The sequence below is a fragment of the Myripristis murdjan genome, chromosome 11 (assembly GCF_902150065.1).
Source record: "Myripristis murdjan chromosome 11, fMyrMur1.1, whole genome shotgun sequence".
In the NCBI taxonomy this organism is placed as follows: domain Eukaryota; kingdom Metazoa; phylum Chordata; class Actinopteri; order Holocentriformes; family Holocentridae; genus Myripristis; species Myripristis murdjan.
Window position 1 is genome coordinate 10,562,922 of NC_043990.1, and position 23,427 is coordinate 10,586,348.

A 23,427-nucleotide genomic window follows, 5' to 3' on the forward strand; every position below is an offset into this window, starting at 1 on the left:
TTTTTATTCCATGAGGCCAAGACACAGTAACTTTACAAACCCCATTGAAGGGCTGCAAATGTAAGCCTGTAAAAATGCTTGTCTCGTCCTGTAAATGTCTGGCATACTTATTTGCTACACTGATTATGGTGTGGAATTTACTTTGGAAACCACATGTAATTAGTTGGTGGTTCATTGTCTGGTTCAGGTATGTTACCTCAGCTCGACTCCTGCTGATTCTCATTATCACACCCAGATTTTTAAGGTGACAATAAAATCCAGATCAGGTTTTTGCACGCTGATCTTCGACTGCAAATGACTGCAAACTTTAGCCACTTGATTCATTTTACTGATTAAGCAAAAAGAAAGGAAGGAAGAAAGAAAAACCTGCTAAATGATAAGCACAGAAACAATTGTGTAGATAGATAGATAGATAGATAGATAGATGTTTGCTGCCACCCCAGTTATGTTTATTTTCCAATCAAAATAAAATGAAATCACAGAATTCCATCTTCCTTTATAAACAATGTCTCTTTACAATTGCTATATACATTAAGGTATTGCTCTTGTGAGGTCCAGTGATTTAAAGTGTTGCTACCCTTGTTCGGGTTAAGGGTTCAGGATTTACTCATGATAAAAAATGTACCTTTGCCACTGTAAAGTGGTGAATTTTATGCAGATAAAATGTAGGTCTGGATGTATAGCAGAATAAAGTAGTGATCTACATATGAGGGTGGGTCATGTAGGCAAGCATGAGGGCTGTTGTCTGAGTTTTTCTTTGGTCAAACATGAGACAAAAACTGCCACATTGTTGATAATAGTTTCACTGGGAACAATTATTGGATTACATTGCAACTGAAAGTAATTATTTTTTAATGGCATTATTTATTTATAATGAATGAGTTAGTGTAAAATGTTAATAATTCTTGTGTCTTGAAAAGATGTTGAGCAATTTATTTTATAAATTCCCTCTCTAGTACTATCTAAACACATAGCATTATCTTTTTGGGGTTATCACTTAAATGTTTTCCGTGCATGGCAATTAATCTTTCCCCGATATGGTAACTTCGGCCCTGGTGCAGGCAAGGGGTGGGGATGTATGAATGAAGGTTTAGGGTGCGGTTCAGTAATGAGTTTTGGTTGATCAGAGGCTAGATGGGGAGTATGTGCTGTATTAGTTGTGTGAAAAGGCCTTCGGTGGGATGTTGGAATTGGGGTACGGTGTGCCTCAGTGGTTGAGACTGACGCTGGATGGGGATTGCCATCTACCTTGGTTGTTGGTTCTGGTCCTTTGTTTGACGTTGGATCAGTGTTGCTGGGTGCCTCGCTGGTCGAGGCTGACGCTGGATGGGGACTGCCGTCTGCCTTGGTTGTCGGTTCCGGCCCTTGCTGTGACGTTGGATCAGTGTTGCTGGGTGCCTCGCTGGTCGAGGCTGACGCTGGATGGGGACTGCCGTCTGCCTTGGTTGTCGGTTCCGGCCCTTGCTGTGACGTTGGATCAGTGTTGCTGGGTGCCTCGCTGGTCGAGGCTGACGCTGGATGGGGACTGCCGTCTGCCTTGGTTGTCGGTTCCGGCCCTTGCTGTGACGTTGGATCAGTGTTGCTGGGTGCCTCGCTGGTCGAGGCTGACGCTGGATGGGGACTGCCGTCTGCCTTGGTTGTCGGTTCCGGCCCTTGCTGTGACGTTGGATCAGTGTTGCTGGGTGCCTCGCTGGTCGAGGCTGACGCTGGATGGGGACTGCCGTCTGCCTTGGTTGTCGGTTCCGGCCCTTGCTGTGACGTTGGATCAGTGTTGCTGGGTGCCTCGCTGGTCGAGGCTGACGCTGGATGGGGACTGCCGTCTGCCTTGGTTGTCGGTTCCGGCCCTTGCTGTGACGTTGGATCAGTGTTGCTGGGTGCCTCGCTGGTCGAGGCTGACGCTGGATGGGGACTGCCGTCTGCCTTGGTTGTCGGTTCCGGCCCTTGCTGTGACGTTGGATCAGTGTTGCTGGGTGCCTCGCTGGTCGAGGCTGACGCTGGATGGGGACTGCCGTCTGCCTTGGTTGTCGGTTCCGGCCCTTGCTGTGACGTTGGATCAGTGTTGCTGGGTGCCTCGCTGGTCGAGGCTGACGCTGGATGGGGACTGCCGTCTGCCTTGGTTGTCGGTTCCGGCCCTTGCTGTGACGTTGGATCAGTGTTGCTGGGTGCCTCGCTGGTCGAGGCTGACGCTGGATGGGGACTGCCGTCTGCCTTGGTTGTCGGTTCCGGCCCTTGCTGTGACGTTGGATCAGTGTTGCTGGGTGCCTCGCTGGTCGAGGCTGACGCTGGATGGGGACTGCCGTCTGCCTTGGTTGTCGGTTCCGGCCCTTGCTGTGACGTTGGATCAGTGTTGCTGGGTGCCTCGCTGGTCGAGGCTGACGCTGGATGGGGACTGCCGTCTGCCTTGGTTGTCGGTTCCGGCCCTTGCTGTGACGTTGGATCAGTGTTGCTGGGTGCCTCGCTGGTCGAGGCTGACGCTGGATGGGGACTGCCGTCTGCCTTGGTTGTCGGTTCCGGCCCTTGCTGTGACGTTGGATCAGTGTTGCTGGGTGCCTCGCTGGTCGAGGCTGACGCTGGATGGGGACTGCCGTCTGCCTTGGTTGTCGGTTCCGGCCCTTGCTGTGACGTTGGATCAGTGTTGCTGGGTGCCTCGCTGGTCGAGGCTGACGCTGGATGGGGACTGCCGTCTGCCTTGGTTGTCGGTTCCGGCCCTTGCTGTGACGTTGGATCAGTGTTGCTGGGTGCCTCGCTGGTCGAGGCTGACGCTGGATGGGGACTGCCGTCTGCCTTGGTTGTCGGTTCCGGCCCTTGCTGTGACGTTGGATCAGTGTTGCTGGGTGCCTCGCTGGTCGAGGCTGACGCTGGATGGGGACTGCCGTCTGCCTTGGTTGTCGGTTCCGGCCCTTGCTGTGACGTTGGATCAGTGTTGCTGGGTGCCTCGCTGGTCGAGGCTGACGCTGGATGGGGACTGCCGTCTGCCTTGGTTGTCGGTTCCGGCCCTTGCTGTGACGTTGGATCAGTGTTGCTGGGTGCCTCGCTGGTCGAGGCTGACGCTGGATGGGGACTGCCGTCTGCCTTGGTTGTCGGTTCCGGCCCTTGCTGTGACGTTGGATCAGTGTTGCTGGGTGCCTCGCTGGTCGAGGCTGACGCTGGATGGGGACTGCCGTCTGCCTTGGTTGTCGGTTCCGGCCCTTGCTGTGACGTTGGATCAGTGTTGCTGGGTGCCTCGCTGGTCGAGGCTGACGCTGGATGGGGACTGCCGTCTGCCTTGGTTGTCGGTTCCGGCCCTTGCTGTGACGTTGGATCAGTGTTGCTGGGTGCCTCGCTGGTCGAGGCTGACGCTGGATGGGGACTGCCGTCTGCCTTGGTTGTCGGTTCCGGCCCTTGCTGTGACGTTGGATCAGTGTTGCTGGGTGCCTCGCTGGTCAAGGCTGACGCTGGATGGGGACTGCCGTCTGCCTTGGTTGTCGGTTCCGGCCCTTGCTGTGACGTTGGTTCAGTGTTGCTGGGTGTCTCACTGGTCAAGTCTGAAACTGGATTATGACTGCCAACTTCAGTTGTTAGCTCTGGTCCTCGGTTGGATGTCAATATGTGGGTGCTGTGTGCCTCAGCAGTCGACGCCAGTGCTGGTTGGGGACTGACCACTTCCTTGGTAGTTGGCTCCTGTCCTTGGTGGGACACTGGATTAGTTGTGCTTGTTCTCTCAAGGGTTGAGATTGATGGTGGTTGAGAACTGCCCACTGCCTCGTTTGTCAAAACTGGTCTTTGGTTGGATGTTGGATTCGAGGTGCCTAGCGCCTCAGGGGTCAAGTCAGATTCTGGTGATTGACTGTCTGCTGCTTCACTTGTCAACTTTGGAACATATTCAGTTGTTGGATTAAGGGTGCTCGGTGTCTCAATGGCTGAGTCCGACACTGGTCGGGGACTGCCCATTACCTCAGTTGTTTGAACTGGTCCTTGGTCAGACGTTGGATTGGGGATGCTTGGTGTCTCAATGGCTGAGTCTGACACTGGTCGGGCACTTCCCACTGCCTCAGTTGTCATTTCTGGCCCTTGGTCAGATGTTGGATTAGGGGTGGTGGTATCTTCAGGGTTCGAATCTGACGTCGGTTGAGGACCTACCATTGTCTCAGCTGTTGTCTCTTGCCCTTGGTTGGATGTTTGATAAGGGGTACTTGGTGCCTCAGGGGTCAAGTTCAATGTTGTTTTGGGACTGGCCACTGCCTCAGTTGTCATCTCTGGCCCTTGTTCAGTTGTTGGATTAGGGGTGCTAGGTGCCTCAGGGGTCAAATCTGACACTGGCTGGGGACTGCCCACTGCTTCAGTTGTTAGAACTGGTCCTTGTTCAGATGTTGGATAAGGGGTGCTTGGTGCCTCAGGGGTCAAGTCCAATGTTGTTTTGGGACTGCGCACTGCCTCAGTTGTCATTTCTGGCGCTTTGTCAGATGTTGGATTAGGGGTGGTCGCATCTTCATGGGTCGAATCTGACGTTGGTTGAGGACCTACCATTGTCTCAGCTGTTGTCTCTGGCCCTTGGTCGGATGTTTGATAAGGGGTGCTGGGTGCCACAGGGGTCGAGTCCAATGTTGTTTTGGGACTGGCCACTGCTTCAGTTTTAACCTCTGGCCCGTTTTCAGTTGTTGGATTAGGGGTGCTAGGTGCCTCAGAGGTCAAGTCTGACACTGGCTGGGGACTGCCCACTGCCTCAGTTGTTAGAACTGGTCCTTGTTCAGATGTTGGATTAGGGGTGCTAGGTGCCTCACGAGTTGAGTCTGACACTGGCTGGGGACTGCCCACTGCCTCAGTTGTCAGAACTGGTCCTTGGTCGGATGTTGGATTAGGAGTGGTGGCATCTTCATGGTTCGAATCTGACGTCGGTTGAGGACCTACCATTGTCTCAGCTGTTGTCTCTTGCCCTTGGTTAGATGTTTGATAAGGAGTGCTTGGTGCCTCAGGGGTCAAGTCCAGTGTTGTTTTGGAACTGCCCACTGCCTCAGTTGTCATTTCTGGCCCTTGGTCGGATGTTGGATTAGGGGTGGTCGCATCTTCAGGGGTCGAATCTGACGTTGGTTGAGGGCCTACCATTGTCTCAGCTGTTGTCTCTGGCCCTTGGTTGGATGTTTGATAAGGGGTGCTGGGTGCCTCAGGGGTCGAGTCCAATGTTGTTTTGGGACTGGCCACTGCTTCAGTTGTCATCTCTGGCCCTTGTTCAGTTGTTGGATTAGGGGTGCTAAGTGCCTCAGGGGTCAAGTCTGACACTGGCTGGAGACTGCCCACTGCCTCAGTTGTTAGAACTGGTCCTTGTTCAAATGTTGGATTAGGGGTGCTAGGTGCCTCACGAGTTGAGTCTGACACTGGCTGGGGACTGCCCACTGCCTCAGTTGTCAGAACTGGTCCTTGGTCGGATGTTGGATTAGGAGTGGTGGCATCTTCATGGTTCGAATCTGACGTCGGTTGAGGACCTACCATTGTCTCAGCTGTTGTCTCTTGCCCTTGGTTAGATGTTTGATAAGGGGTGCTTGGTGCCTCAGGGGTCAAGTCCAGTGTTGTTTTGGGACTGCCCACTGCTTCAGTTGTCATTTCTGGCCCTTGGTCGGATGTTGGATTAGGGGTGGTCGCATCTTCAGGGGTCGAATCTGACGTTGGTTGAGGGCCTACCATTGTCTCAGCTGTTGTCTCTGGCCCTTGGTCGGATGTTTGATAAGGGGTGCTGGGTGCCTCAGGGGTCGAGTCCAATGTTGTTTTGGGACTGGCCACTGCTTCAGTTGTCATCTCTGGCCCTTGTTCAGTTGTTGGATTAGGGGTGCTAGGTGCCTCAGGGGTCAAGTCTGACACTGGCTGGAGACTGCCCACTGCCTCAGTTGTTAGAACTGGTCCTTGTTCAGATGTTGGATTAGGGGTGCTATGTGCCTCAAGGGTTGCGTCTGACACTGGCTGGGGACCCAATGCCTCAGTTGTTGGAACTGACCCTTGGTCAGATGTTGGATTAGGGGTGGTGGCTTCTTCAGAAGTCGAATCTGATGTTGGTTGGGGTCCTACCATTGTCTCAGCTGTTGTCTCTTGCCCTTGGTTGGATGTTTGATAAGGGGTGTTTGGTGCCTCAGGAGTCAAGTCCAATGTTGTTTTGGGACTGCCCACTGCCTCAGTTGTCATTTCTGGCCCTTTGTCAGATGTTGGATTAGGGGTGGTCGCATCTTCATGGGTCAAATCTGACGTTGGTTGAGGACCTACCATTGTCTCAGCTGTTGTCTCTGGCCCTTGGTCGGATGTTTGATAAGGGGTGCTGGGTGCCGCAGGGGTTGAGTCCAATGTTGTTTTGGGACTGGCCACTGCTTCAGTTTTAATCTCTGGCCCGTTTTCAGTTGTTGGATTAGGGGTGCTAGGTGCCTCAGAGGTCAAGTCTGACACTGGCTGGGGACTGCCCACTGCCTCAGTTGTTAGAACTGGTCCTTGTTCAGATGTTGGATTAGGGGTGCTAGGTGCCTCACGGGTTGAGTCTGACACTGGCTGGGGACTGCCCACTGCCTCAGTTGTCAGAACTGGTCCTTGGTCAGATGTTGGATTAGGAGTGGTGGCATCTTCAGGGTTCGAATCTGACGTCGGTTGAGGACCTACCATTGTCTCAGCTATTGTCTCTTGCCCTTGGTTAGATGTTTGATAAGGGGTGCTTGGTGCCTCAGGGGTCAAGTCCAGTGTTGTTTTGGGACTGCCCACTGCTTCAGTTGTCATTTCTGGCCCTTGGTTGGATGTTGGATTAGGGGTGGTCACATCTTCAGGGGTCAAATCTGACGTTGGTTGAGGACCTACCATTGTCTCAGCTGTTGTCTCTGGTCCTTGGTTGGATGTTTGATAAGGGGTGCTGGGTGCCTCAGTTGTTGGAACTGGCCTTTGGTCAGATGTTGGATTAGGGGTGGTGGCATCTTCAGGGTTCGAATCTGACGTCGGTTGAGGACCTACCATTGTCTCAGCTGTTGTCTCTTGCCCTTGATTGGATGTTTGATAAGGGGTACTTGGTGCCTCAGGGGTCAAGTCCAATGTTGTTTTGGGACTGGCCACTGCCTCAGTTGTCATCTCTGACCCTTGTTCAGTTGTTGGAATAGGGGTGCTAGGTGCCTTAGGGGTTGAGTCCGACACTGGCTGGGGACTGTCCACTGCCTCAGTTGTCAGAACTGGTCCTTGGTCGGATGTTGGATTAGGGGTGGTTGCTTCTTCAGAAGTCGAATCTGATGTTGGTTGGGGACCTACCATTGTCTCAGCTGTTGTCTCTGGCCCTTGGTTGGATGTTTGATAAGGGGTGCTGGGTGCCTCAGGGGTCGAGTCCAATGTTGTTTTGGGACTGGCCACTGCTTCAGTTGTCATCTCTGGCCCTTGTTCAGATGTTGGATTAGGGGTGCTAGGTGCCTCAAGAGTTGAGTCTGACAGTGGCTGGGGATTGCCCACTGCCTCAGTTGTCAGAACTGGTCCTTGGTCGGATGTTGGATTAGAGGTGGTGGCATCTTCAGGGGTCGAATCTGACGTCGGTTGAGGACCTACCATTGTCTCAGCTGTTTTCTCTTGCCCTTGTTTGGATGTTTGATAAGGGGTACTTGGTGCTTCAGGGGTCAAGTCCAATGTTGTTTTGGGACTGGCCACTGCCTCAGTTGTTATCTCTGGCCCTTGTTCAGTTGTTGGATTAGGGGTGCTAGGTGCCTCACGGGTTGAGTCTGACACTGGCTGGGGACTGCCCACTGCCTCAGTTGTCAGAACTGGGCCTTGGTCGGATGTTGGATTAGGGATGGTGGCATCTTCATGGGTCGAATCTGATGTTGGTTGGGGACCTACCATTGTTTCAGCTGTTGTCTCTTGCCCTTGGTCGGATGTTTGATAAGGGGTGCTTGGTGCCTCAGGGGTCAAGTCCAATGTTGTTTTGGGACGTCCCACTGCTTCAGTTGTCATCTCTGGCCCTTGTTCAGTTGTTGGATTGGAGGTGCTAAGTGCCTCAGGGGTCGAGTCCGACACTGGCTGGGGACTGGCAAACTTCCCCGTTGTCTTTTCTGGCCCGTGGTCAGATGTTGGATTAGGGGTGGTGGCATCTTCAGGGTTCGAATCTGACGTCGGTTGAGTACCTACCATTGTCTCAGCTGTTGTCTCTTGCCCTTGGTTGGATGTTTGATAAGGAGTGCTTGGTGCCTCAGGGGTCAAGTCCAATGTTGTTTTGGGACTGGCCACTGCTTCAGTTGCATCTGACATTGGTTGAGGACCTACCATTGTCTCAGCTGTTGTCTCTGGCCCTTGGTCAGACGTTTGATAAGGGGTGCTGGGTGCCTCAGGGGTCGAGTCCGATGTTGTTTTGGGACTGGCCACTGCTTCAGTTGTCATCTCTGGCCCTTGTTCAATTGTTGGATTAGGGGTGCTAGGTGCCGCAGGTGTCGAGTCCGACACTGGCTCGGAACTGCCCACTGCCTCAGTTGTCAGAACTGGGCCTTGGTCGGATGTTGGATTAGGGGTGGTCACACCTTCAGGGGTCGAATCTGACGTTGGTTGAGGACCTACCATTGTCTCAACTGTTGACTCTGGCCCTTGGTCGGATGTTTGATAAGGGGTGCTGGGTGCCTCAGGGGTCGAGTCCAATGTTGTTTTGGGACTGGCCACTGCTTCAGTTGTCATCTCTGGCCCTTGTTCAGTTGTGGGATTAGGGGTGCTAGGTGCCTCAGGGGTCGAGTCCGACACTGGCTGGTGACTGCCCACTGCCTCAGTTGTAATTTCTGGCACTTGGTCAGATGTTGGATTAGGGGTGATGGCATCTTCAGGATTTGAATCTGACGTCGGTTGAGTACCTACCATTGTCTCAGCTGTTGTCTCTTGCCCTTGGTTGGATGTTTGATAAGGAGTGCTTGGTGCCTCAGGGGTCAAGTCCAATGTTGTTTTGGGACTGGCCACTGCTTCAGTTGCATCTGACATTGGTTGAGGACCTACCATTGTCTCAGCTGTTGTCTCTGGCCCTTGGTCAGACGTTTGATAAGGGGTGCTGGGTGCCTCAGGGGTCGAGTCCGATGTTGTTTTGGGACTGGCCACTGCTTCAGTTGTCATCTCTGGCCCTTGTTCAATTGTTGGATTAGGGGTGCTAGGTGCCGCAGGTGTCGAGTCCGACACTGGCTCGGAACTGCCCACTGCCTCAGTTGTCAGAACTGGGCCTTGGTCGGATGTTGGATTAGGGGTGGTCACACCTTCAGGGGTCGAATCTGACGTTGGTTGAGGACCTACCATTGTCTCAACTGTTGACTCTGGCCCTTGGTCGGATGTTTGATAAGGGGTGCTGGGTGCCTCAGGGGTCGAGTCCAATGTTGTTTTGGGACTGGCCACTGCTTCAGTTGTCATCTCTGGCCCTTGTTCAGTTGTGGGATTAGGGGTGCTAGGTGCCTCAGGGGTCGAGTCCGACACTGGCTGGTGACTGCCCACTGCCTCAGTTGTAATTTCTGGCACTTGGTCAGATGTTGGATTAGGGGTGATGGCATCTTCAGGATTTGAATCTGACGTCGGTTGAGTACCTACCATTGTCTCAGCTGTTGTCTCTTGCCCTTGGTTGGATGTTTGATAAGGGGTGCTTGGTGCCTCAGGGGTCAAGTCCAATGTTGTTTTGGGACTGGCCACTGCTTCAGTTGTAATTTCTGGCCCTTGGTCAGATGTTGGACTAGGGGTGGTCGCATCTTCAGGGGTCGAATCTGACGTTGGTTGAGGACCTACCATTGTTTCAGCTGTTGTCTCTGGCCCTTGTTCAGTTGTTGGATTAGAGGTGCTAGGTGCCTCAGGGGTCGAGTCCGACAGTGGCTGGGGACTGCCCACTGCCTCAGTTGTCATTTCTGGGCCTTGGTTAGATGTTGGATTAGGGGTGGTGGCATCTTCAGGGTTTGAATGTGACGTCGGTTGAGGACTTACCATTGTCTCAGCTGTTGTCTCTTGCCCTTGGTTGGATGTTTGATAAGGGGTGCTTGGTGCCTCAGGGGTCAAGTCCAATGTTGTTTTGGGACTGCCCACTGCTTCAGTTGTCATTTCTGGCCCTTGTTCAGTTGTTGGATTACGGGTGCTAGGTGCCTCAGAGGTTGAATCTGACACTGGATGGGGACTGCCCACTGCCTCAGTTGTCAGAACTGGCCCTTGGTCGGATGTTGGATTAGGGGTGGTCGCATCTTCAGGGGTCGAATCTGACGTTGGTTGAGGACCTACCAGTGTCTCAGCTGTTGTCTCTGGCCCTTGGTTGGATGTTTGATAAGGGGTGCTGGGTGCCTCAGGGGTCGAGTCCAATGTTGTTTTGGGACTGGCCACTGCTTCATTTGTCATCTCTGGCCCTTGTTCAGTTGTTGGATTAGGGGTGCTAGGTGCCTCAAGGGTTGAGTCTGACACTGGCTGGGGACTTCCCACTGCTTCAGTTGTCAGAACTGGTCCTTGGTCGGATGTTGGATTAGGGGTGGTCGCATCTTCAGGGGTCAAATCTGACGTTGGTTGAGGACCTACCATTGTCGCAGCTGTTGTCTCTGGCCCTTGGTCGGATGTTTGATAAGGGGTGCTAGGTGCCTCAGCGGTCGAGTCCGACACTGGCTGGGGACTGCCCACTGCCTCAGTTTTCATTTCTGGCCCTTGGTTAGATGTTTGATTAGGGGTGGTGGCATCTTCAGGGTTCGAATGTGACGTCGGTTGAGGACTTACCATTGTCTCAGCTGTTGTCTCTGGCCCTTGGTCGGATGTTTGATAAGGGGTGCTGGGTGCCTCAGGGGTTGAGTCCAATGTTGTTTTGGGACTGGCCACTGCTTCAGTTGTCATCTCTGGCCCTTGTTCAGTTGTTGGATTAGAGGTGCTAGGTGCCTCAGGGGTCGAGTCCGACACTGGCTGGGGACTGCCCACTGCCTCAGTTGTCATTTCTGGCCCTTGGTCAGATGTTGGATTAGGGGTGGTGGCATCTTCAAGGTTCGAATCTGACGTTGGTTGAGGACCTACCATTGTCTCAGCTGTTGTCTCTTGCCCTTGGTTGGATGTTTGATAAGGGGTGCTTGGTGCTTCAGGGGTCAAGTCCAATGTTGTTTTGGGACTGCCCACTGCTTCAGTTGTCATTTCTGGCACTTGGTCAGATGTTGGATTAGGGGTGGTCGCATCTTCAGGGGTCGAATCTGACGTTGGTTGAGGACCTACCATTGTCTCAGCTGTTGTCTCTGGCCCTTGTTCAGTTGTTGGATTAGAGGTGCTAGGTGCCTCAGGGGTCGAGTCCGACACTGGCTGGGGACTGCCCACTGCCTCAGTTGTCATTTCTGGCCCTTGGTCAGATGTTGGATTAGGGGTGGTGGCATCTTCAGGGGTCGAATCTGACGTTGGTTGAGCATCTACCATTGTCTCAGCTGTTGTCTCTGGCCCATGTTCAGTTGTTGGATTAGAGGTGCTAGGTGCCTCAGGGGTTGAGTCCGACACTGGCTGGGGACTGCCCACTGCCTCAGTTGTCATCTCTGGCCCTTGTTCAGTTGTTGGATTAGAGGTGCTAGGTGCCGCAGGGGTCAAATCCGACACTGGCTGGGGACTGCCCACTGCCTCAGTTGTCATTTCTGGCCCTTGTTCAGATGTTGGATTAGGGGTGGTGGCATCTTCAGGGTTCGAATCTGACGTCGGTTGAGGACCTTCCATTGTCTCAGCTGTTGTCTCTTGCTCTTGGTTGGATGTTTGATAAGGGGTGCTTGGTGCCTCAGGGGTCAAGTCCAATGTTGTTTTGGGACTGCCCACTGCTTCAGTTGTCATTTCTGGCCCTTGGTCAGATGTTGGATTAGGGGTGGTCGCATCTTCAGGGGTCGAATCTGACGTTGGTTGAGGACCTACCATTGTCTCAGCTGTTGTCTCTGGCCCTTGGTCGGATGTTTGATAAGGGGTGCTGGGTGTCTCAGGGGTTGAGTCCAATGTTGTTTTGGGACTGGCCACAGCCTCAGTTGTCATCTCTTGCCCTTGTTCAGTTGTTGGATTAGAGGTGCTAGGTGCCTCAGGGGTCGAGTCCGACACTGGCTGGGGACTGCCCACTGCCTCAGTTGTCATTTCTGGCCCTTGGTCAGATGTTGGATTAGGGGTGGTGGCATCTTCAGGGTTCGAATCTGACGTCGGTTGAGTACCTACCATTGTCTCAGCTGTTGTCTCTTGCCCTTGGTTGGATGTTTGATAAGGGGTGCTTGGTGCCTCAGGGGTCAAGTCCAATGTTGTTTTGGGACTGGCCACTGCTTCAGTTGTAATTTCTGGCCCTTGGTCAGATGTTGGATTAGGGGTGGTCGCATCTTCAGGGGTCGAATCTGACGTTGGTTGAGGACCTACCATTGTCTCAGCTGTTGTCTCTGGCCCTTGTTCAGTTGTTGGATTAGAGGTGCTAGGTGCCTCAGGGGTCAAGTCCGACACTGACTGGGGACTGCCCACTGCCTCAGTTGTCATTTCTGGCCCTTGGTCAGATGTTGGATTAGGGGTGGTGGCATCTTCAGGGTTCGAATCTGACGTCGGTTGAGGACCTTCCATTGTCTCAGCTGTTGTCTCTTGCTCTTGGTTGGATGTTTGATAAGGGGTGCTTGGTGCCTCAGGGGTCAAGTCCAATGTTGTTTTGGGACTGCCCACTGCTTCAGTTGTCATTTCTGGCCCTTGGTCAGATGTTGGATTAGGGGTGGTCGCATCTTCAGGGGTCGAATCTGACGTTGGTTGAGGACCTACCATTGTCTCAGCTGTTGTCTCTGGCCCTTGGTCGGATGTTTGATAAGGGGTGCTGGGTGTCTCAGGGGTTGAGTCCAATGTTGTTTTGGGACTGGCCACTGCCTCAGTTGTCATCTCTTGCCCTTGTTCAGTTGTTGGATTAGAGGTGCTAGGTGCCTCAGGGGTCGAGTCCGGCACTGGCTGGGGACTGCCCACTGCCTCAGTTGTCATTTCTGGCCCTTGGTCAGATGTTGGATTAGGGGTGGTGGCATCTTCAGGGTTCGAATCTGACGTTGGTTGAGGACCTACCATCGTCTCAGCTGTTGTCTCTGGCCCTTGTTCAGTTGTTGGTTTAGAGGTGCTAGGTGCCTCAGGAGTCAAGTCCGACACTGGCTGGGGACTGCCCACTGCCTCAGTTGTCATTTCTGGCCCTTGGTCAGATGTTGGATTAGGGGTGGTGGCATCTTCAGGGTTCGAATCTGACGTCGGTTGAGGACCTTCCATTGTCTCAGCTGTTGTCTCTTGCTCTTGGTTGGATGTTTGATTAGGGGTGCTTGGTGCCTCAGGGGTCAAGTCCAATGTTGTTTTGGGACTGGCCACTGCTTCATTTGTCATCTCTGGCCCTTGTTCAGTTGTTGGATTAGGGGTGCTAGGTGCCTCAAGGGTTGAGTCTGACACTGGCTGGGGACTGCCCACTGCTTCAGTTGTCAGAACTGGTCCTTGGTCGGATGTTGGATTAGGGGTGGTCGCATCTTCAGGGGTCAAATCTGACGTTGGTTGAGGACCTACCATTGTCGCAGCTGTTGTCTCTGGCCCTTGGTCGGATGTTTGATAAGGGGTGCTAGGTGCCTCAGCGGTCGAGTCCGACACTAGCTGGGGACTGCCCACTGCCTCAGTTTTCATTTCTGGCCCTTGGTTAGATGTTGGATTAGGGGTGGTGGCATCTTCAGGGTTCGAATGTGACGTCGGTTGAGGACTTACCATTGTCTCAGCTGTTGTCTCTGGCCCTTGGTCGGATGTTTGATAAGGGGTGCTGGGTGCCTCAGGGGTTGAGTCCAATGTTGTTTTGGGACTGGCCACTGCTTCAGTTGTCATCTCTGGCCCTTGTTCAGTTGTTGGATTAGAGGTGCTAGGTGCCTCAGGGGTCGAGTCCGACACTGGCTGGGGACTGCCCACTGCCTCAGTTGTCATTTCTGGCCCTTGGTCAGATGTTGGATTAGGGGTGGTGGCATCTTCAGGGTTCGAATCTGACGTCGGTTGAGTACCTACCATTGTCTCAGCTGTTGTCTCTTGCCCTTGGTTGGATGTTTGATAAGGGGTGCTGGGTGCCTCAGGGGTCAAGTCCAATGTTGTTTTGGGACTGGCCACTGCTTCAGTTGTCATTTCTGGCACTTGGTCAGATGTTGGATTAGGGGTGGTCGCATCTTCAGGGGTCGAATCTGACGTTGGTTGAGGACCTACCATTGTCTCAGCTGTTGTCTCTGGCCCATGTTCAGTTGTTGGATTAGAGGTGCTAGGTGCCTCAGGGGTCAAGTCCGACACTGGCTGGGGACTGCCCACTGCCTCAGTTGTCATTTCTGGCCCTTGGTTAGATGTTGGATTAGGGGTGGTGGCATCTTCAGGTTTCGAATGTGACGTCGGTTGAGGACCTACCATTGTCTCAGCTGTTGTCTCTTGCCCTTGGTTGGATGTTTGATAAGGGGTGCTTGGTGCCTCAGGGGTCAAGTCCAATGTTGTTTTGGGACTGCCCACTGCCTCAGTTGTCATTTCTGGCCCTTGGTCAGATGTTGGATTAGGGATGGTCGCATCTTCAGGGGTCGAATCTGACGTCGGTTGAGGACCTACCATTGTCTCAGCTGTTGTCTCTGGCCCTTGGTCAGATGTTTGATAAGGGGTGCTGGGTGCCTCAGGGGTCGAGTCCAATGTTGTTTTGGGACTGGCCACTGTGTTGTTACTACAAATGCATGGCTTGATTTGTATTATTTTCTTAATAAGATCAGAACTGGGGAAGTTCATAGTTATTACACCTAAACAGCCTGGTATCACAGAATTTTGCTTGTGTTCCACCACAAGGTCATTGAGCTGTTTGTTTACTCCTAGAGCAACCTTTTTAGGATTATTTAAAAATGATGTTGCTGTAGTGTCGGTCAGTACAATATGATGGGCACAGTTTTCCTCAGCCACTTTAAGATATTTTTTTACTTTTTTAATCTTTTTTTCAATGTTCCTGAATCTGTCATCATCTGGGAAAAATGTGTCATGGTTAAGGGTTCCATAATTGAAAGCATCACTCTGAATAAATACAATTTTCCCCCTCACCTTTTTCAGTTTTGGTACTGAGAATTCAGTCCACACCCTTTTCTTGATATTTGTAATTAACTTTATTATCATTTTTGCAATTTTCTTCTGGTACAGGCCATGCAGTTTCACTCTTAAAAGGACTGTCTCACTATCATGGACTTTTAAGAAGTCCAAAATTATCTCAAGGACTTCCTCAAATGTAATATATTGCCGAAACATCCAACGACTATCTGATACAATATCAACACTTTTTTGGCCAACAAACCAGTTCCCAGCATGCACATCAAAATATCGCAGCCCCACTTTTAATTGTTTGTCCAAAGTCCAAGCTTGACATCGTATAAGTGGTCCCCCATACAGTGTTAAGCTTTCATGTGTTCCAGGAATGGAAATAGCTGAGAGTGGAGTGTCATCAGGTATCGACTCCATCCAGTTCAGGTTATAGTCGCTTTCCTGAAGGCCTGGATCATCATTAAAACCTATTGCTGAACCTGAACAGGAGGTTGTAAAAACTCTGCAGGAAGAAGTCAAATACATATTGGCTAGTTTGTTTTTCTTGTTTTTTGTCTCCACATATTTAACTATTGGTGGAAATTGTGAAATTGCATCTTAAAAGATCAAACAAGGTCCTTAAACACACAAACAAACAGTAAAATACAGGATACAAATTTAAATGCACACAACATTTTTGCTGAAAATGTTAATACTTATAACTAGCGAGAGCCAACTCTAATATGGGTATATGACAGGACATGTGATGAAAAATAGAGCAAAATATTATTACAAATTCAATATGAATTTTTAGGTTTAGCTTACATAGAGAGAAGGCAGAGGCACTGCTGGATCTTCATCATTAGTTTGTTGGGTGATCTTTGGTCCAGTGAAATCAGTCAGGATTGGTGCGTCTCCATCTCCAAGTGTTGGTTTGGTGCGCTTTGTTTACCTCATTGTCCTGTTGTTGTCTTGTGAAAAATTTTATGTGAGTCTGTAAGCCGATACAGCCTGTGACAGTTAATTTTCTCAGGTCGACTGCACTACTGTGCAACATCACCAAAGTGCATGAAGAGTGGCATTCATTTGCATCTTTTTACCTGTAATCTTCCATTCAGAGACAGAGATATAACGAGAGAGAAAGAGAGAGTAGTGTGGACATAGTAAAAGTGGTGATAATATTACATTGTAGAAGCTGAGTTAGTGAGGAGAGTGTGCCTCCAAGGAAGTAGAGTCATCAGTTAGCAGGCTACCATTTTCATATATCAGTCCATTACCTCTATTGACTGTTATAAAATATGATTTTCAAGGAAGTTGAAGAAGTATAAGAAAAAACTCACTCTAGGCAAGAAGTAAATGTTTATTAGCTATGCTCTAAATCATGTATAGTACATTTCATAGGCCTACGACTTTACAGCTCTCATGTATACATCATGCCAATTGTTATGAACAGACTTATAAATGACTGCCATTGGGATATCTGCCCTGTATTGTAGCCATTTTTGCCAAATACTAAAAATGTCTCACAGAGACAAGTTAATGTAACTGTTTTCTTTCTCTGTTTGGTTGTGCGGTAGCGTCACACTTATCTCCACCAGTCAGGTTGTGTCTAACCACTACTGATCCCCTTCCTGGCCACCTGTTGCTTCTTAGTGAAAGCGTTATCCGCAGAGGCCTGATCAGATGAGCAGATTAACATGGGCAATTTTGTTACCAGCGATGCTGATGGCAATTCACAACAGGAACAAGCAGATATTGTCTTTGAAATGACAGGAGTGTTTTCTTCTTCTTGTCTGCGAGGGACTAAATTGCTTGCGACTCCTACTTCTGCACCGGTTTTTATCCTGTCTGTTGCCGGTTAATCCTTTCTTTGCCTTGTAAGATGTCTATGAGAACTCTCCCCCTGGTTTTCATTAATCTCGGTGGAGAGATGCTTTATATACTGGACCAGCGCCTTCGAGCTCACAATACATCTGAGGACAATTCAGACAAAGGTAGAGAGATGGCTGGCTGTATCTGTGTATATAGCAGGCAGCTACAGTAGCTCCAAGTTATCCCTCTTCCTGACTAGCTAATCTGTCAACTGTCAGTTTATGAACTTGAGCAAAGGGGTGGAGTATTTACACACCACCCAGAGACAATGAAATCTGAATCTGGACTACACTCATTAAAATATTTTCTTTCTTTTCATGGAAAACATGACTCGGCTGCAGGTGTATGGTCAGAGAATGACAGAAAAAGAGGTATCCATGTGCTGTACTTTAGCATAATACTGGCTCCAGTCAGCTCCTTTCCCCCTGTAGTGTCTACCAATAGCTGGTATTTCTTTATGTAGGTCAAGGAAACAGTAGCACAGTCCTTAGAATATAGCCTGATGCAGACAACAGGCAATAGAGACCAACCATTAGAGCTGCACTGACACTAATATGGTGTCTATTGTGTGATTGTGTGTTTCATGACACCTAGACCAAAACTTTTAAATAGGCAATCCTATTCTGTGTTCAGTGGTTTCTATTTAGGCAGAACTAATTTCTGCATTGTCCCCTTTGTCTTTCCCATTCATAGTAATGAATGACATCGTTGGGACCATGTTTAGTAAAGCCTTTATGGATGAACTTCTCAAGCCCCAGCAGCTGTATTCGCACAGGACGCTGAAAACAGTGCTGACTCGGTTAGCACACGCCTCCATCATGAGGCTCAACCCAGCCAGCATGGACAGAGTACGTACTGTACACCACATCAAGTTCAAATCCAGTTCACTGAGAGTAACCTCTATAGGTATCGTTTCCGTTTTTCCTTACTTTGTTTTGCTGTACGTTTTGTCATTAATTTATGTGTTTTTCCTTGTTGTTTTTTGCTTACAGCTTTATGAGCTTATGGTCATGGCTTTCAAACACCAAGTCCTCCTTTGTCCCCGGCCAAAAGACTTGCTGCTTATTTCATACAATCACTTAGATACCGTCAGGGAGTTTGTGAAAGACACTCCTGCAGCTGTGAACCAAGTGGATGAGACACATAGGAGGATCATTGAGGTATCACCGGGAATGGGAAGAGGGGCTGGCAGTATATCAGTGTTAGACTGTTAAATTATTGTTTGTTTTGGTTTACAGCAGTTGAGATGTAAAGATTAAGGATACAAGTCTGATGTCAGACCAACACAGCTCGTATACCTGCACCCCAACAAGCCAGTTGATACTGGCTGAGTGACAGCAAACAGCGTTTAAGTTTTATTAGTACATCCTGTATAACCTGTTCTTACATTCCTTCATACAGACATATGGATTGCTCTCTGAGGGTGAACTCCAGCTGCTCAGACAAACGCTGCTCATATTTTTCCAAGACATGCATGTTCGTGTGAGTGATCTGCACACTACTGCTTGGCCATTAGTACAAATTATATATGTATGTATTTGTATATGTGTGTGTGTGTGTGTGTACATATATATATTCATTTATATTGGTCCTTGTTTTTCGCTTTTTCATCCAGGTGTCACTTTTCCTCAAAGATAAAGTTCAGAATCCAAATGGACGCTTCGCCCTCCCAGCCTCAGGCCCAGTGCCTCATGGGATAGAAGTTCCAGGGTTAATTAGGTATGCAAATGACCGGCAGCAACATAGCAGAAGTGCTGAACGTCTTCTGATAACCAGCAATCCGATAACAGTTTTATGTCACTGTGACGGCGACTGTGACCGGCTGAGTGTCTCTTGAAGTGAGCAACCAGTGCGCGCATCTTGTGTCCTCCTTTGCATTTAGATGTCAGATATTTAGCCAGCACCTGACCGATATAACATGTGACTATATACTGGCTTGTAGTCGCACAAGAACATTGATTGTTTTGCTAAGCTGACCCACCGGATACAGTAGCTGATAAAACCAACAAACCCTTTTTTCTGATTAATTAGTTAACTCTTCTCAAGCTACAGCTCAGAGTGTTTTTCAAGTAGAGACCAAGGTAAATACAAATCTTTTTCAAGTCTAGTTGTGATATCCTTCCCTATATCTGCCAGCTATTTGCACACATCCAATGTTCCACTGGTTTTCCATTATTGCTTGGAGATGTGTGATTCAACTGGAAAGCCCTTGTCTGACCTGCAGGCATGCCATAACTCGCAGTCATTGTTTCCTGTGTTTAACTGGCCGTTGAATTTCCTGTGACTCCGTGCATCCAGAGTGTCATCACCTACTTCCTGTTGCCACAGGATGTTCAACAGCAAAGGGAGGGAGGTGAAGCGGTGCGAGTTCCCCACAGGAGGCAGCTACTCGAGCTCCATCCGGCAGGGGTCCTTTGAGCTGCATGGAGACAGAGTCGTCCGACTGGGCAGGAACATGTATGTACTGTGTGCCGCTCCGCCAGCGCAGTTTAACACATCACTGTTGTTCATGTCTCTGGGTTAGACCACTGTGTTTTGTGTTTCATGGACATAAAGGTACAGTGTGTGCCATCCAGAAGAGACACATACATCCAAGCCTCCATCTGTGAAGGTAACACTCATTAAAAACCCCTGCAGGAATATAACCTCATGCATTAGGCCTTTAGTATTTTGACAGGCCTTTTGCATAATCTGCTGTGTGTTTCCATCGTGCTGCAGACAGATGACTCCCCCAACCTCCTGGCCAAAGAGGAGCTGAACCTGCTGGCCCGTCTGATGGGCTGCATGAAGGTGGAGAACGTGCAGAGGTCTGGAACGGGCTTCCGAATCAACCTGTTTAGCACCGACAAGGAGGAGGAGGAGGCGTGAGTCCTGCTGCTTTCCTGGCGTTTTGGTTTCAAATGGCAATAGGGGACAAGACTGAGATGATGTGCACACTAATGCATTTTATTCCTCTTACCGGTTGTGAATTTTATTATTTTTGCATGTCTTCTCCTTGTAGTTCTTTATGAACTTTATGGTTGTTCCTCTTTTCCCATGGAGTGAACTGGTCTTATAGTATCATTTCTGCCATTTCATTTCTTTCACACTCTTGCCAGCCTAGCAGAGGTCTGTTCCTGTTTTGATTTTTGTTTTTGCCCACCGTGGCAGTGTTCAGGTCACAGGCTGTGGTATTGTTTCCCATAAACTGCAGGCCTGTAAAGCTCTTTGAGACTGTGCACAGTGATTAAGGGCTATAAATACACTTGAACTTGATCTTGTAAGCCCCTTTTCTTTCTTCATGCACTCTTTCCAGTGTGCTCTTTTTTTCTTTGTGTTCATTTGCACCAATGAATCAAATCTAAATCCCATACATGAGACTTTGATTTTGTTCAACAGGGGAGCAAGCGGGGCTGACGACTCCATGTTCGGAGTGATAAATATTCAGGCGATGCAGGTATGGCTTGGTTTGGTAAGAGACTGTCATAAATGCAGTGGAGGGCAAGTTAATTCAACCCAGTTTTATTCATGAAATCAAGTCTACCTGTCTTATTGGGCTGAGATGAATGTGAATGATGTAAATTCATATGATGCATCATTGTGAATAGTATCAAAGTGATATAAGTTATGTGATGTTTGGGTCAAAACACTCATGCCCTCTTGAAAATGGGATTGTTATTTAAATCGGTGGTTGTTTGGCTGATCATAATGAACCGATAGAGACTGACTTTAATCAAAGTTCATTTTTGTTTGTCTTTGGTTCGGCTCAGGATGTGCAGGCGAGTACGGAGCTGGCCCGAATCGCTGGAGAGTTTGCAGATCTGCCGGAAAATCCCAGTGGCAGCAAAGGAGACGACCTGTTGGCCATGATGGATGATCTCTGACTCCAGTGTTTGACGCTGAACTTGAAGATGAAGTGAGGACAATTTTCTGCCAGACAGTCAAAGATCTTATTGCACATAAACTGGTAAACTTGCAACTGCTGTCCTGGTTGGCTTGTATCTTGTATCTCAGGTACAATCACTTTATCTGTCACTGTGAACTCATTTCTACTTAATATGCAAATAAGGAACTGTAAATGTATTCAGTGCTACCTCTGATAACTTCACACTGTTGCACAGCAAACTAGAGAGCAAGATAACCACACAAATGAAGAATAATGTCAAATTCAGTCGTATAACCCCCATATGTACAGCAATGATTTCAATTTTATTTAAATATGAGTGTTTCAAACTGTTAGCACTTGAAAAACGATCACATGAATCGATTACAAATACAAATTGTAATATCTGCCATATGTGATCTGCTTTTTTTTTTCCATGATCATGATTTTATGTGGCCATTTCAGCTGTCTGTGTTTGCATTAAAGTGACTATTCACAAGTGTGTTTTTCTTTTTCTTTTTCATTTGTTTGTTTTTTTGCCCTCTGCTAGATCAGTGGCTCCAAATACTGTGTTTCCCTGTCATTCATTTATTTTTAAGATGAAACAATGAGAGAAGGAAGTGACTTTAAACAAATTACATCCAACAACATCAAGAAAATGGTCTCAGATGAGGACAAAATTAGTGTCCGTCTGGGTGTCTTATACACAAAAAAAAATTAAATTTTAAACCAGAATAGCGCTTGTTGACGGCAGGGAGCCTCAGGGGGGCGCTGTTGCGTCGTGCTGAGGAAAATCCGTGACGCAGGGTAAGACGTCATCACGCTCCACTTCCGTCTTCTTCCATACGGTTTGTTTGAGAGTTTGCAGCTTTTCTTTCAGCCCCCAAAAAACTAAATAAGGTAAACCGTTTCAGTGAATTAACGATTTAAACTAATGCGGGTAACTGTTAGATAGAAGTTTAACAATGCAGCATATGTATTTTTTTGTTAATATTTGTTTTCGGTCGGTGCTGAAGCTCCCACAGTGGCTGCCACAAACGCACATAAACAGCCGCACTAGTTTACTGTTTTTGTTTTTATGTAATAAAACGGTAACATTTGTGAGGTGTCGATGCAGTTTAGCTGCTGTGGCATCGACCTTTCCCCGTTAAATGAAACATTAACATGAGCTGAATTCCCATTAACACGGTTTATCTGCTCAACGTGTCTAAATTCATAAAACCACAAATTTTGCCATGTTATATAGTGATATGGCATATAATAATGTGGGTTTTCTCTTGTCTTTTCATCCACAGTGCGAGGCGGTATCCATGAACTTGTCAGTTTTGTGCTACAAGTGAGACTTGAGATGGATTATCACTAGGTAGGCTATAAATATAAAGCATTATGCCACATGATTAAGTTGAAATTAAATGAAAGTTGCCACTGCAGTTTCTAAGCCCCCCTCTGCTCCACGCTCCATGCATCATACATGTTTCCCACTGATGATGAATTGTCTGACCTTTGTTGACCTCCTGCCTCCCTCCAGGTGTTTTTGTCTCTTCATCTCTGTCCATGGAGTCCGCGGAAAATCAAACCCCAGAGCCCGAGCTGGTGGCAGGCTTCAGCTCTATTCGGGAGCGCACCATCGCCGAGAACAGCCTGGTGATCCTGCTGCAGGGGCTGCAGGGACAGGTGACCACCGTCGACCTGCGGGACGAGAGCACGGCACGGGGCCACGTGGTCAACGTGGACGCCTTCATGAACATACGCCTGAAGAAGGTGCTGCACCGGGACCGGCGGGGGCGGCTCACGCAGCTGGAGGACCTCTTTGTCACCGGCAGGAACGTCCGCTACGTTCACATCCCCGACCACATGGACATCATGGAGACCATACAGGGCCAGCTGGCCAAGAGCCACCGCGTCCGCAACTTTGCCGGCGGAAGGAAAGAATATGCCAAGAAAAAGTCGTAGTCCTTTTTTTTTTGTAGAGAGATGCACAATTTGTACTTGATTGTGTTGTTTCAAAGACTGGAACGAGTTCAAAAGTCATCTGGAGACATGGAACATTTTAAGACAAGCATCACATCAGACATTGAGTTGACTCTGTTTAAAGTTTTTGTGTTTTGGTAACTGAACTAGAAGGGCGGTGTTACATTGGTATAATTAATATCATGATATGAAACTAGAAACTAAAGATTTCCTGGAATTTTGGACATCATAAAATCATGATATGGCATACATGTTGCTTTTCGTTGTTTTAAAGTCCAAATACAATGAAGGAATGCACTGATTAGACTGTTTTTATTGTTTTCCTCTACCTGCTCGGTCATCATATCCACATTACTAATAATTGTTTCTAAGAACTCTTTGGTGGCCATCCCTGCAGTATTATCACAATATTGACACTGAGGTATGTCAGAGATATTGTGATATTTTTTCCATATTGCCTGGCCCTGTATACCAGAGGTGGACTTTTTGCCTCATTTTCTTTTGAAGCAGAAATAACCGAGATATTTTTGTTGGGAAATTGTAAATAAAGACATTTCTTTTGCAAGTAACTCATTGTGCAGCCTCAGCCTTTTTGCTCTCCAGTGCACACAAACCTGTCTGCTCCAGCACACGGGCTCACCTTAAGATAAAGCGGTATCTTTTTATGGAGTGTGTTGCCGTTAATGGCGAGGGAGGGTGTGGCTCTGGGTGGCGGCGTTGTTGCCTTTGGCCGTGGCTGTTGGGTAAATCCTGGC

At 48.9% G+C, this 23,427-nt stretch overlaps 3 protein-coding genes across 4 annotated transcripts; 2 read left to right on the plus strand and 1 right to left on the minus strand.

Annotated features, from left to right (window-relative positions):
• Positions 1–441: 441 nt before the first annotated feature.
• LOC115367276 (mucin-2-like) lies at positions 442–22,300 on the minus strand. Its single transcript, XM_030062946.1, has 4 exons — positions 22,203–22,300; positions 15,793–15,938; positions 14,133–15,490; positions 442–12,692 (listed from the first exon to the last, which is right to left on the minus strand). The coding sequence occupies exons 2-4, from the start codon at positions 15,828–15,830 to the stop codon at positions 994–996; spliced, it is 13,095 nt and encodes a 4,364-aa protein (XP_029918806.1). The 5' UTR covers positions 15,831–15,938; positions 22,203–22,300; the 3' UTR covers positions 442–993.
• oscp1a (organic solute carrier partner 1a) lies at positions 16,642–21,077 on the plus strand. Of its 2 annotated transcripts, XM_030063930.1 has the most exons (11): positions 16,642–16,961; positions 17,181–17,210; positions 17,533–17,687; positions 17,832–17,999; positions 18,241–18,321; positions 18,455–18,558; positions 19,168–19,296; positions 19,396–19,450; positions 19,558–19,703; positions 20,218–20,275; positions 20,589–21,077. In XM_030063930.1, the coding sequence occupies exons 1-11, from the start codon at positions 16,850–16,852 to the stop codon at positions 20,700–20,702; spliced, it is 1,152 nt and encodes a 383-aa protein (XP_029919790.1). In that variant the 5' UTR covers positions 16,642–16,849; the 3' UTR covers positions 20,703–21,077. The 2 variants fall into 2 exon arrangements, with proteins under 2 accessions (XP_029919790.1, XP_029919791.1); XM_030063931.1 differs by lacking the exon at positions 17,181–17,210.
• Positions 21,456–23,241, plus strand: lsm10 (LSM10, U7 small nuclear RNA associated). The gene is made up of 3 exons (XM_030063933.1): positions 21,456–21,601; positions 21,997–22,064; positions 22,230–23,241. Exon 3 carries the CDS (start codon positions 22,256–22,258, stop codon positions 22,652–22,654), a length of 399 nt encoding a protein of 132 aa, XP_029919793.1. The 5' UTR covers positions 21,456–21,601; positions 21,997–22,064; positions 22,230–22,255; the 3' UTR covers positions 22,655–23,241.
• Positions 23,242–23,427: the final 186 nt, after the last annotated feature.

Excerpts from the sequence above, each read along its gene's own strand:
- lsm10 (XM_030063933.1), top strand. The coding sequence starts at position 22,256 with ATGGAGTCCGCGGAAAATCAAACCCCAGAGCCCGAGCTGGTGGCAGGC.
- LOC115367276 (XM_030062946.1), bottom strand. The coding sequence starts at position 15,830 with ATGATGAAGATCCAGCAGTGCCTCTGCCTTCTCTCTAT. Across the intron at positions 15,491-15,792 it reads TGCCTCTGCCTTCTCTCTAT|AGTTTTTACAACCTCCTGTT; the intron begins GTAAGCTAAACC and ends TTCTTCCTGCAG. Across the intron at positions 12,693-14,132 it reads AACAGCTGAGACAATGGTAG|GTCCTCAACCAACGTCAGAT; the intron begins GTCCTCAACCAA and ends AGACAATGGTAG.
- oscp1a (XM_030063930.1), top strand. The coding sequence starts at position 16,850 with ATGTCTATGAGAACTCTCCCCCTGGTTTTCATTAATCTCGGTGGAGAG. Across the intron at positions 18,000-18,240 it reads CACATAGGAGGATCATTGAG|ACATATGGATTGCTCTCTGA; the intron begins GTATCACCGGGA and ends TCCTTCATACAG. Across the intron at positions 18,322-18,454 it reads TCCAAGACATGCATGTTCGT|GTGTCACTTTTCCTCAAAGA; the intron begins GTGAGTGATCTG and ends TTTTTCATCCAG.